Genomic DNA, 13,516 nt, shown 5'->3' on the forward strand with positions numbered 1-13,516 from the left:
CCGACACATTCTCTACAGTATGATGCAAAGTGATCCATCTCTGGATGTAATCCCTCAGTGTTTCACTCGACTTTTGTACACAAACTTGCAGCTCAATCAATCCGGCAGGTCGCTTGCAAGTTCCCTCAAACGTCCTGACGAACACTCGAGAAAGATCTTCCCATGTGTAAATGCTGCTAGGAGCTAACTGATTCAACCACGCCCTGGCCGAAACCTCTAGCATAAGCGGTAAATGTTTCATGGCCACCTCATCATTATCGCCACCAATCTGAACAGCCACTCGGTAGTCTTCGAGCCAAGTTTCAGGCTTAGACTCTCCGGTGAACTTACTCACCCCAGTAGCCAACCTGAAGTTGGGGGGTATCACTGCGGCTCTGATTGCTCTGATGCAGCATTCTGGACCTGAAACATGGACTCGGCTGCTTGTGGGCACATCTCTGTCATGACCACCTCTATGAGCTCTATTCCGGTCGACCAAACCTTGCACGATGATGGACCTCGCGTCAAAGCCTGGCTCTCTGGGGTCGACTGGAGCTCTCCGCCCAACACTGAGCTGGCGTCTGTCATCTTGCTGCCGATGGGCGTTAGACCCACTTCTCGGAGGAGGAGTGGGCACTCGACGCCTATCATCACGATCAAATCGATCATCATAGTGGTCCTGCTGGCCTTCACATCCCATGCGCCTCGGACGCGACCTGGGACTGTGAGCCGACTGAACAGTATTCGCAGCGACGGATCGACTGTGAATCCTGTTGCGCGACTGTGACACAGCTGAATTCTGATCTCCTGCCGCCCGGAGCAAATCTCTGATCTGCATCAAGCCTCTTCCAGCCTCTGACTAAGAGGGCTGAATTGACTCCGCTATGCGGGCTGCAGCTGCCAAATTCTGAATTGTTCGATATACCTGAGTCGGTTGCGGAAAGAGCTAACGTCGGTTGGAGTTGGTCGCTCGTTGACGCGCACGCTCGTCGAGTGCTCGCTGGAGGTTCTCCAGTCGAGTGCGTTCAGCCAGGTTGGCTAAACGCGCCTCTTCCAGGGCACGAGCCTCAAGAGTTTCTCCTGCAATGGGAGTATGCAGGGCATCCATGTTCCGGCGGCGAAGTTCTTCCCTCTGCTGAGAAGTGAGCGGCTCGGGCTGATACTCTTCATGGGCTTGAGCGGGGTCGTCCTCGTTGTCCATCCCGTCGTCGCGGGGGAAACCGGGAGGACTACGAGGCCCGTTGACCATCAGGACCTCCGCCGCTGGATCACTGCTATCGCACTTGGATGCAGTCTCTACGGAGCCAGTCGAACAGGCCGTAGAGAGATTCGTCGGCTCAATTTCCGCGACTTGGGTGGTGGCCGATTGGCGAGCCACTGCGTGTCTCACCCATCGCTGGAGCCTTGACCGACCGGAGCGCTTGCGCTGGCGGGAGACAGGGAGGGAGGACGGCGCAGGAGTCGACCGGTATGGGGTTGACGGCTGCCGCAGCAGGATGCCGCGGACACACGCCCGAAAGTGCGTCGCCCCGCGGACGGGGAGTGCGCCGATGTCGAGTGGTGCCTCCTGGAGCCAAGCGGAGTCGTCGGCGATGAAAGCGAGCGCACCGAGACGGATCTCGCGGCCCTCGACCAGAGCTCCGTCGGAAACCATGATGAAGGCGATCAGACAAATTGCAACTTCTCCAAAAAAGTCGCTAAGACACCTGCCCCACGGTGGGTGCCAACTGTCGTGGTTCTAAGTCTGACAGTAGAATGGGGGGTAGGTATGGAGAGGCAAGATCCTAGCTATGGAGTAGTTGTACACACGAGTGTTTAACGAGTTCAGGCCCTTCTCTGAGGAAGTAATAGCCCTACGTCTCGGAGCCCAGAGGCGGTCGACTGGTTTATGTGTTTAAGGATTACAGGGGTGCGAACCCTTCTACCAGTGGAGGGGGGTGGCTTATAAAGAGGACGCCAGGACCCCAGCCAACCCACGTAGCAGAGGATTAAAGTACATTAAGGTCGGGCGTTACTGGTAACGCCCTACTTAAAGTGTCATCATGACCATTAAGACTACTTAATTACAGACCGTTTGGATACAGAGTAGATCCTGAACTCCTGATGGTCGAGTGAGTCTGCATGGTCGAGTGTCTTTAGGTTCGTCGAGTGTCTTCTAGCCGGTCGAGCGGTGTCTCTCTTGGTCGAGTGGAACCTCTCCTGGTCGACTGGAAGGTAGCTTCGTCTAAAGATGTCCTTGGGCATGGTATCCTAGATAGGTCCATGACCCTACCCTAGGTACATAACATCATCAATACCCATATCCAGAGATGGGCCGAAGCCTTTGGAGCCGTGCCGGATAATCGACTTCGAAATGATTTCTACCGGATCCAACAGGAAATTGCGTCCATCATCATCAAAGATGTCCTTGAAGAGAATGGGATGTTCTACGTCGGCCCAATATCGCGAGCTGACGTCCGAACCCGCATTGCCCTACAGCGTCAGGACATGACGCCTTTCACTAAGCTTGGGTCTGTCCTCCCGGATATGGACAGATTGGAAGAGTGCACTGCTTAAAAACAATGTGTCTGTTTAGTTACTTGTTACTTTCTGTACGACGAAACTTCAAATCTCTCAGTACGACGAAACTATTAGATGTATGGTGCCGCGCTCTAGTTAATTACTTTCGGTACGATAAAATTTGTTAACTATGTTTACTATATATGTTGCTTCTATTTCATAACTGTTTTGTTGAATTCGCTTCATGGTATATATATGTGCATCTCTGACAGGTATATAGATCAACGATGGCGAGGAAGTGGTATGCCGTGTATGTAGGGCATGTTTCGGGTGTGTATGATGAGTGGCCAGAGTGTCAGGCCCAAGTCTCTGGCTTCTCCGGCGGAAGCCAGAAAAGGTTTGATAGCAGAGCGGAAGCCGAAGCTAGTTACTTGAGATTCATAGCACAACAGGGGATTCAAAACCAGTGCCGCTGCAAAAACTACTACATACTACCGCTTTTGATCATCGTGATCGCTCTTATCGTGTATGTCTTAGTTTAGGTAGATGATGAAACATGTGTCTACGGTGACAATGTAAGAGACATGTCATCATTATAACTTGTATCACTATTTCGAGATGATGATGAGATCGACATCATTTGTTTTGAGACTATGTTGATATGATGAGACTATGTTGTACCACTTCGATGATGATGATGAGACATTCCTTTTTCATATAGTTTCAGTGTATGTGTATCTTGTAACTATATAAAACCTGTAAAAATACGAATACAGCAACATAAAAAAATACTAGCAATAGCGTGGGGTATTGGAGTAGTAGCAGCGCTGCTTACCAGTAGCGTTTTTTTGAAGGGCCACGCTACTAGTATTAGCAGTAGCGATGGACAGAGGCGCGCTACTGCTAGATACAGATAGCAGTAGCGCTGGTTCAAACAAACGCTACTGCTAAAAAATAAATGTAGCGTCGTAGCAGTAGCGCGCCTGCCAGCGCTACTAATAGGCAAAAAACCAGCGCTACTGGTAAGGGTTTTCCTAGTAGTGGGTGGGGGGAGGGGGCAAGAGTTGTCTGATAGGTGCTGTTGGATTTTTGTGGCTATGTCAAACTTCAGCTGTAGCCATCAAGCTCTGGACCCAGCAACAATGGCGCCCTTGGGGCGAGAAGGGTCCAGATGCGTGGGGTAGGTATGATGCTACCTGAGGTTAGCGTAGGCTGGACGCGGGTGGGGTTTGGGCAGTGGCGCCCAGCTGCGTTGATTTGGTCCTTAATTTGGTGGGGACAGAATCTTTTTTGTTTGCGAGGCGGACGCGAGTGCGATTTTCATTCACTCACGTACGACAGCTCGCATGAGTGTTTTCCTTTTAAGGGGGTGTACCGCGATCAACAATCTGGCACCCGGGTGCCAGCGAGTCGCGTCCCTTTTTTCTTCTTAAAAAAAAAACTCAGTTCACATTTCCATGGCTCATCCATCCATCCCGCCACGTTCTCGTCGTTGCCTCACAAAGCTGTCCCCGATCACACGCGCTAACCCTAAATAAAACCGCCACGCCGACGCCGACAGACGCCCACGTCCGTAGAGGCACGCACATCGCATCGGTCGTCTCCCTCCTCTCCGGCCGGCTCCCGGCCCATTTATACCGCCTTCGCCGGCCATTCCCACAAGTCGTAGCACTCGCACCGCATTCTAGCAGGTACGCCAACGACGACTTTGCAATGCCGAGGACGCGGGCGCTGTGCTGCCTCATGCCGTCGAAGCCCTCCGGCGACGCCCGCCGCCGCAGCAGCGCGGCGTGCATTTGCTGCATCGGCGCCCATCACCGCCCATCCGGGGGCAGCGGCCTCGCCCCCGTCGACGCGGACAACAGCAGCGTGCGCACGCCGCTCACCAGCTGCTGCGGCACCGGGGACGCCGTCCGCACGCCGCGCACCCCCAAGACGCCCTCCGCGAGGCGCCTCTGCGGCGTCCGCTCCCGCACCCCGCGCCGCGCGCAGCAGGTCCGCCGCTTCACTCCGGCACCAGCGCCGGCGCCCGCGGAACCCGCTGTTCTAGCGCGAGCGGCGGCGCCTGCTGCTCCCGCGAGGACTCCCGTGGCAGCTGCTGCATCGGCTGGAGCGGCGCTGGCTGTTCCTCCGGTGAAGACTCCCGTGTCAGCTGCTGCGTCGGCTGGAGCGCCGCTAGTTGCTCCTCCTCCTCCTGCGAGGACTCCTGTGGCAGCTGCTCCGTCGGCTGGAGCGGCGCTGGTTGCTCCTCCTCCCGCGAGGACTCCCGTGGCGGCTGCTGCTTCGGCTGGAGCGGCGCTGGCTCCTCCTCCCGCGCGGACGCCGGGAACCCCTTCGACGCCGATCGGGCGGACGCAGCGCGTGTGCTGCGTGACCACCACCGCGCCCGCGCAGGCCGGCAACGCCAAGTCCAAGTCGGGCACCGCGCGGCGCCGCTGGCTCAGCTCCGCCAGCAAGACGGTGGCGCAGACGCGCGGCGGGGTCTCGGGCGCCATTCGCGACAGCACCACCAACCCGCGCAGCAACGGCGACATCGCCAAGGCGGTCCACAGAGCGGCGCCGCTCGCGAAGGCCGTGGAGCCGGCGCCGGCGAACGAGGACGAGTCGGTCTGCTCCAACGAGGAGTACGCGCTGCTGTGCCGTGAGGGCTTCTCTCGGGAGGACGTTGCCGCCGTCACCATCCAGGCCTACTTCCGCGCCCACCTGGTGCGTGCTCACCATGCCAGATCGCTACTTCCACGCCTGATTGATTTGCATGTCTAAATCTAAACTGCGTTTTGGTTTTGCAGGCGCGGCGGGCGTTCAAGGCGCTGAGGAGCCTGGTGAGGCTGCAGGCGGTGGCGCGGGGCGCGTACGTGCGGCGGCAGGCGGAGGTGGCGGTGCACTGCATGCAGGCCATGGCGCGGCTGCAGGCGCGCGTGCGCTCCAGGCAGACGCTCGCCAAGCCCAAGGACAACGACGACAAGCTCCTCCTGCTGCAGAACTGATCGATCAACATGCAGCAGAAAATAAATCTGGAAACTGATCTGGGGTTCTCGAGCGAGTCGAGTTTAAATTGGTTCGCATGATGATGTGTTGTTCAAACCTGCCTGGGTTTGTACATCTGCGATTGTTTTAAATTTGGTGGTCTCCTTATTTATGTCGTTTTTGGGGAGTGTCGTCACCACAGAAATTTGTAACTCCTGCATTTTGAAACATACCGTTTCTGTTTTCAGTTTTGCCAATATTCAGTTAGTCCGAAATTATCGGTCGCCTACCGTTGCAGTACTTAAAAGAGATGGAGAAGGACGACGATCATAATCCACTCGGTGATGTCGACCATGGCAAACTTACTAAGAAAAACGGACAGGAAAATTGATAGGAATTTAATCTTTTAAGTCTATATAATTCATGTTTTTTTTGAGGATCAACATCGCTTTATTATTTAGATCACCTGTAGGATAGACTCCGGTGGTATATACCACCAAACATTACAGACCTCATCACCTAAGCTAATTTTAGCTAATTTATCAGCGACTCCATTTGCTTCTCTCCTCGTCCAAAAAACCTTCGCATGTGGAAACTGGGTTAGCAACTGCTTGATTTCCTCAATACAAGGCCCCAAACTTGATAGATCTTGGTCATGTTTGTTGATCGCCGCAACCACACCCAGATTGTCCAGCTCGACATGAAGATTTTGCGCATTTGCTTCGCGAGCTAGTTGGATGCCTCGTCGACATGCCACCACCTCCGCCTGCTCAGCGCTCGACGCATGATCGACAAAAAGTCCTGCGGCAGCCACAAAACCCCCGTTATGATCTCTGAGGACCACACCTACTCCTCCCTTTCCACGCCCTTTGGAGAAGGCTCCATCTGCGTTTGCTTTAAACCAGCCCTCCTCCGGCGGTTCCCACCTAGCTCTCGTAATGGGTTTTGCATGAACTTGTTGCCATTCCTCCAACATGCCGTGCAAAAAACTCCCGCCTTGATTCTTCTGTGCTGTAGTTCGTGTCCAACAGCTAAGCCATTGCGGAGCAAACGCCACATATGAATCTTTGCCTTTCCCGAGGCCGAAGTGTCCCACATGGCCATCCAACTCTTATGTTGTTTCACTGAAGATGAAGATCCATGCCCGCCCATTCTTGCTCTTTTCTGAGGAACACGCAGCATATCACCATTGGGGGCCCAAACACGGATGATTATTTGGCGTGGAACTTCACCAAAGACGGACAATTCATAGTTCGCTCGGCGTACTATATAATTCATGTTTGATCAGTATAGAAGCATACTCAACATTCATTTGGCAATGTTTACTGAGGCAGGCATACTTAGAATGACCACCAGAAAAGATGATAGACATTTAATTGTAAGTCCATATTGATGTTTGATCGGTGGTTTGTTGGACTAACAACCAAAAAAAAAACAAGGGAGTGAACGTCACCTTGACTCAGGTTTTGTGGAAACACATACCACAAGCAAGTTCAGACTCGCAACTCTTTGATGTATTAGATATGGTTCATCAACTTCTCATCACATGAATAGAGTTAATCGACTAACAAAAAATGGCATGTGAATCCTCAATATGTATTTCAAAGGGAGAAATTATTATTTATATTTGCTTACTAAATGGGAAAAATATAAGTAAAGATACAAGCATTCAAATAATACACCACGACTTCCATGGTAGCACATAACCAACTATGGTTGGTGTTTGGACCTTAATACTAAATGAAGTAAATAGCATATACATGCAACAAATGGACTTGTTATGCTATTTTCATTTTACTTCTTCAGCCAAAATGCCATCTCCATTGTGAACTTCTCCATTGCTGGTTTTGGAAGTAGGATTGATACCACGGTTGAGTCTTCACCATCTTTATTCTTACACTTGGTATGATAGCTTATCAGCTTTGAAGTGAAATCTCCAGCATGTGGTGTGCCAGCAGCAACCAGCTCGGCTTTCCCAAATTGCAGTGCATTGCCTCCAACCCATTTTGTGTCGCTAACCTCATATGTTCTATCCATACCAAATGGTGACCTCTCTCGCCATAATGCCATCAAATCCACCATTGACTTCATGCGATCCTTTGTGGTGTCCAACTTGACTTGACGCATGAGCTCAAGTATATGTCCAAGCGGCTTTGCAGCCAACTCCTCGACAGTGACCTCAACCATAGGAGAGAAATGTGCATTTCCATAGTAACCACGTGGGACGGCGCTTTCACCATTAATGCTTCTCCCACGTGTGTTTAATGTAAACATGACCCGGACTTTTTGAGTAGATTCATAGCCCAGTGCCAATGTGCGGCACCGCCACATGACAGACGTAATCAACTCAAATGTTGTAGTAGATTTGGAGAGGTGTTCTGGGACGTGGCTTCTCAAAATTTCTATCTCATTTGGCCCAAAGAATAAATATTGCACTTCCATGCATTCCGGCGGAGTTGATAGCATTACGTCGTCTTCTGTGCACTCTAACCCATGGAGAAATGGTTTATATGCCGGGTAAACATGTGCAATGGATGGTGGCATGCGTGCTGTGAAGATATCTCTTTTCCACACGGGCAAAGTGGTTGGGATAAGTTCACCACATCCAAAATCGGCTATAGTTTTGATAAATTGAAGAATACCAAAACCATCAGCAATGCAATGACACATGTGAAGCCCAATAACAAATCCTCCACATTTTAGTTGTGTCACCTGCATAACACATTATTATGGTTAGGTTATAAATGATGACATGCTACTTAGCAAAATTTATGGAATTCAAACGAGCAATGAAAATAACTGATATGACTAGTATGCGTGGGTATGCATACACTTTTTTTTATATTCATATTAATACACTCAGTTGTATCTGATGACATCATATTCAAGCGTCAACAAAAACTTAATTTAGGCTAGTAATAAGTAATAATTCAACTAGAATGAATATTTGGAGTACATTAAATAATTTTGGTTCTAATTCAATTTACTGAGAAAACATAAAACCGACAGATGGAATTTGGTAACATTTGATGGACAAAACTTTAGTAATATAACAACTATTCTTTCACCATGAAAATTGAACGCTGACAATTTCATTATGTGATGCAACCCTCTTTTCTCCATTTCTTTTTTATTTTGCTCCAATATTGATATCAACCCCGCAAAAGGTAGAAGAATTTCGATATTGATAAGGTGCTCAAACCATCATTCATAGTAATAAATACACTGTGTAACCCGCAAAAAAAAACACTATGTATGTATTCCATTCGTTTTTATTTACTCCGCATATTAGGTTTGGTCAAAGTTAAGCTTTATAAATTTTGACAAAGTTTATAGACAAAAATATTAACATATACAATAACAAATCATACCATTAGATTTATTATTGAATGTACTTCCACTTCATATAGATTTATTATGGTAAATATTTCTATTCTTTTCTATAAACTTGGTTAAATTTTAGTAAGTTTGACTTCAGTCAACACTAATATGCGGAGTAAATAAACACGAAGGGAGTAGAAAATAAACATACCACCACCCATAATCCACATAATGAAATACTACGACTAATTAGGAAAGATGATATTACCTGCAGGAAGAGCAAAGGCTTGCCAATGACATCCCTCGTGTCGCCGCAGTCTCCCAGGAACTCCTCGACGCACGGGTACGGCGGCACCAGCGGCTGGCCGAGGTCCTCGAGCCGCACGTCGGCGGAGGCCTCCACGAAGGCCACCCCTTCCCCTGTGCAGTCCACCGCCAGCCTGTTCCCGCCGGGGAGCTTCCGCAGGCGGCCGGCCATCGGGTAGTAGTACACCAGGGCGGCCGCCACGGCCGCCTTGATGCCCCGGGCCACCTTGCCCGGCCTGGGCGCCTCGCCCGGCGGGGCGCGGAAGAAGCCGACGATGGACTCGTAGAACCGCAGCGTCCACTGGTCGTCGAGGTCGGAGAGCGCCTTGGTCTCGGTCGGCGTCGGCCTCGCCGGGCGCACCAGCTCCGGCTCGCCCCGGCGCGCCGTGAATGTCACCATGGTGGCAGGAGGTTCGATCGTGCGTGCTTGTGCGTGTGAGAGTGGTGCTTGGCAGTGGGATCGATGGCTTGCTTGCTTGCTCGTTGCGGTGGGTTGCGGTGAGCTGTGTACGTGCGTGCGTCCATATATAGGCGTGACGATGGCGACTGGTTCAAGGATGGCATGCATGCACGTCTGCATGGATGATGACGGACGGAGGAGTTGGTCAGTGCCGTAACTCATTGAACGGGCTAGTGCTGCGTCAGTTCAACTTTGATCTGCGCCTGTGGAGAGGAGAATCAACACACTCGTGCCGGCAAGGCGAGACCTGCCTGCGTACTGGAGTGGAGTAGTAGTAGTACTCGACAAGGCAAACCGTCAACTTTGATCCGTTCGCTGTGTGTCACCTCGCCTAGCACTAGCAGCTCCTTGCACCGGGCGCGCGGTCTCCCTTGGCTGTCTCTCTCTCTTGCCGTGGGTGGCGGGTGGCGGGTGACGGCACGAGCAAACCAGCTGGCCATAGCGCGGACCAGCCCGGGTGGGTTTCGGGCCGCACTTTGCGAAATGTTGATCTCAAAACTCCAAGCACCGAAATGTAGTGCATATTTCATTTTTCTAAAAATCAAATGATCCTACCTTTGACCACGTTTAAAGAAAAGGAATACCAACATTCACAACACAAAAGATTCAGCATGAAGTATACGTTTACATTTTTTTACCACATTTAAAGAAAAGAATATCAATATTCACAACACAAAGGATTTAGCATCAAGTATACATTTACATTTTTTACTCATCCTCCCTCCATTCCTAAATATGTGCCTTTTAAGAGATTTCAATGTGAACTACAGACATGATTTCAAATATTTAGGAACGGAGGGAGTAGTATCTTAAATATTGATAGTTTATTATAGAAACTTGATCAAAACAATAAAGTATTTAGTATTAAATATATTTATTTTGAAGATAAAACAATACAGATTTTTTTTTGTCTAAAACACTCATTTCGTTTTTCAGACTAGGATTCATATGGAAAAGTGAGGCCCGAGCCTGGACAGAGGCAGTGATGTCCAGCGGCGGTGCTAGGACTCCAAGCCCGTGCTGCCAGACTTTGGAGTATGTGGGGTCAGAGGAGCTAATAAAAAGCTGCGGGGTCAACTTCGCCAAGCCACTGGTGATGTCAGGTCAGGCAACTCAGGGCATCTCCAGCCGTTGGCCCTCCCAGGACGCATACAAATCGTCCCCTGGGGACGAGCCGGCGATACACTCGGCGCTGGGGGCGGTTTTGCGCTCAGTCGTCGCCCCCAGCTCGCCCCTAGGCGTCGAAATTGGCCCACTTTGCAGCCCAATTTTGGCGAATAAACGGCCCATATGGGCGAGAATAGACCCATATTCGGCGTGGTTTCGCCATGTCTCGGCGTTCAATTATCAACACAATTATTCCTTATCACATATTTCATCACAGAAAAATCAAATACTTCAAGAAAATACTACTACAACAAATAGTTCAATACAAATTATATAGTTCAACAAATAAAAACTCGTATTTCATCACGCGGCGTCCCCCTTGAGCCTCCATAGGTGCTCAATCAGATCTTTCTGCAGTTGATGATGCACCTGCGGGTCTCGGATATCCTGACGCATACTGAGATAGGCAGTCCAAGTTGCCGGTAGCTGGTGATCAACTTCGGCTAGAGGACCCTGCCTGTAGTATGGTTCAGTGTCAAACACTGGGTCTTCTTGCTCGCTCTCGATGATCATGTTGTGCAAGATGACACAACAAGTCATGATCTCCCACATTTGATCTTTCGACCAGGTCTGAGCGGGATACCGAACAACAGCGAATCGAGATTAGAGCACACCAAATGCCCGCTCGACATCCTTCCTGCAAGCCTCCTGAAGCTTCGCAAACCAGACGTTCTTGCCTCCTGCCACAGGGTTTGAGATCGTCTTCACAAATGTCGACCATCTCGGATAGATGCCGTCAGCTAGATAGTACCCCTTGTTGTATTGGTGCCCATTGATCTCGAAGTTCACCGGAGGAGAATGGCCCTCAACGAGCTTGGCAAAAATAGGAGAGCACTGCAGCATGTTGAGTCATTGTGAGTTCCTGGCATTACCAAAGAAGGAGTGCCAAATCCAGAGGTCATGTGTGGCTACCGCCTCAAGCACCACACTGCAACCGCCTTTGGCGCCTTTGTACATCCCTTGCCAACCAAATGGGCAGTTCTTCCATTTCCAATGCATGCAGTCGATGCTTCCAAGCATCCCAGGAAATCCTCTTGCTGCATTCTGGGCTAGGATCCGAGCAGTGTCTTCCGCATTGGGTGTTCTCAAGTATTGTGGCCCAAACACTGCCACCACTGCCCGACAGAACTTGTAGAAACACCCTATGCTGGTAGACTCGGCCATGCGCCCATAGTCGTCGAGTGAATCACTGGGAGCTCCATATGCAAGCATCCTCATCGCTGTCGTGCACTTCTGGATGGAGGTGAATCCAAGAGCGCCAGTGCAATCCATCTTGCACTTGAAGTAGTTGTCGAACTCCCGCATGGAATTCACAATCCTGAGGAAGAGCTTTCGGCTCATCCGATAACGGCGCCGAAATGTTCTCTCGCCATGAAGTGGAGCATCGACGAAGTAGTCGGAGTAGAGCATGCAGTAGCCTTGCAGACGATGCCGGTTCTTTGCTTTCACCCGCCTCGGCGCCGAGCCACCTCGACGCGGCTTTTCATTGCTTGCCAGCAGTTGGGCGAGGCGAGCACCATCAGATGCTCTTCTTCCTGGACGTCGGCCGCGGCTTCCTCCTCCAGCAGCGTGGCGAGCTCTTCCTCCTCATCCGAGTCCATCGCCGAGACAGTCAAAACGTCGAAGACCTTGCGCTCGGTGGGCGTGTACCCACCGTTAAACCGCGCCTCCACGGCCGGAAACGGCGGCCGGAAACGCCCAGCTGCTGCGGGAGGGGCTGTCGCGGCGAAGCGCTGCTATTTTCCGGCGGGGAATGGCTATCTAGCGGAGTAGGCCGGCGGCCATCGCCGGGATATAGCTAGTGGTGGCCGAGGGCGCGGGGGGTGCGAGGCGAGTCGGGGGAAGAGAACCTTGACTTTTCCCCTGTTGGTGTGGGCCAGACGTGTTTTTCCCTAGCGCCGGAGCCCCCAACGGCTCCCCAGCGCGCCGGGTTCGGCCTGTGACCGCCGGGCGGAAAAAAGGTCCGAACCGGCATTTTCGGCGTCCTGGGGGCGCGACTGGGCCGTTTTTTTGGCGCCGGCGCCGAAAAAGTGGCCTGGGGGGGGGGGGGCTGTTGGGGGCGCGGCTGGAGATGCCCTCATATGCCCTGGATAATAAAGCACGAGGAGCGGCAGTATGCCTGGACTTTTTTTCTGTGAGTGTTTGGACTTATTCATAAAATTAAGAGTAAATTTCACATATAATTTTGTGAATTAGCAAGAGTGGGCTCATCTCGTGACAATACGTACATGGTAAGGCGTGAATGACATGATGTCTAATTTCGGATATATGGCTCCATGGTACACACAACCAGCTTTCGTCTTTGTTCAAACTCAAGACACTAAATAACTAATGCCTAACTTCTTATTTTGAAAAGAGATGTTGGCATGTTGCTATTGTGATCAAGTTTAGAAATGATGCAAGCTTGCAACCAGTGGTGGAGTCAAGAATCGAAGATTGAAGGAGGAAGGGAAATGAGTCAAACTTTTCATAACATGGGCCATATTGTAGTAATAAATCTGTTAAAAAATACTAATAAATGTTTTTTTCAAGATATGAGAGATTAGGTGCATAAAACAAGCACATATGTGCAAAATGTGGGATCATGGAGGAAGCCATGGCTCGTTCTAGTTCCCTGCCTCTGCCCTCGGTAACAACATGTTCGTTACCCATCGACTATTGTCAGATCTACGCTTACATCTTAGTCCAACCGACTAACAACACAACCGACTTTGTGATATCTCCGTCGGCTTAAAATAATAACCTTTGATTGTATGCCACAACCACAATCGCCATGAGAGTATGGGCTACATATGGGGAGTGTGTGTGCTCACCATC

The 13,516-nt window shown here is 50.7% G+C and overlaps 2 protein-coding genes across 2 annotated transcripts; one reads left to right on the forward strand and one right to left on the reverse strand.

Moving 5' to 3' along the window:
- The first annotated feature begins 3,957 nt into the window (after positions 1–3,957).
- On the forward strand, positions 3,958–5,682 carry LOC119294096 (SH3 domain-containing protein C23A1.17-like). The gene is made up of 2 exons (XM_037572359.1): positions 3,958–5,184; positions 5,268–5,682. The coding sequence occupies exons 1-2, from the start codon at positions 4,192–4,194 to the stop codon at positions 5,463–5,465; spliced, it is 1,191 nt and encodes a 396-aa protein (XP_037428256.1). The 5' UTR covers positions 3,958–4,191; the 3' UTR covers positions 5,466–5,682.
- A 1,255-nt stretch (positions 5,683–6,937) lies between these two features.
- Positions 6,938–9,479, reverse strand: LOC119294097 (acyl transferase 1-like). The gene is made up of 2 exons (XM_037572360.1): positions 9,035–9,479; positions 6,938–8,157 (listed from the first exon to the last, which is right to left on the reverse strand). The coding sequence occupies exons 1-2, from the start codon at positions 9,470–9,472 to the stop codon at positions 7,240–7,242; spliced, it is 1,356 nt and encodes a 451-aa protein (XP_037428257.1). The 5' UTR covers positions 9,473–9,479; the 3' UTR covers positions 6,938–7,239.
- Positions 9,480–13,516: the final 4,037 nt, after the last annotated feature.

Source organism: Triticum dicoccoides, chromosome 4B, assembly GCF_002162155.2.
Source record: "Triticum dicoccoides isolate Atlit2015 ecotype Zavitan chromosome 4B, WEW_v2.0, whole genome shotgun sequence".
In the NCBI taxonomy this organism is placed as follows: Eukaryota; Viridiplantae; Streptophyta; class Magnoliopsida; order Poales; family Poaceae; genus Triticum; species Triticum dicoccoides.

Bases quoted from the DNA above. Each gene is read 5' to 3' on its own strand.
- LOC119294097 (XM_037572360.1), bottom strand. From the start codon at position 9,472: ATGGTGACATTCACGGCGCGCCGGGGCGAGCCGGAGCTGGTGCGCCCG. The intron at 8,158-9,034 runs GTAATATCATCT...TGTGTTATGCAG, and splicing joins AGCCTTTGCTCTTCCTGCAG to GTGACACAACTAAAATGTGG.
- LOC119294096 (XM_037572359.1), top strand. From the start codon at position 4,192: ATGCCGAGGACGCGGGCGCTGTGCTGCCTCATGCCGTCGAAGCCCTCC. The intron at 5,185-5,267 runs GTGCGTGCTCAC...TTGGTTTTGCAG, and splicing joins CCTACTTCCGCGCCCACCTG to GCGCGGCGGGCGTTCAAGGC.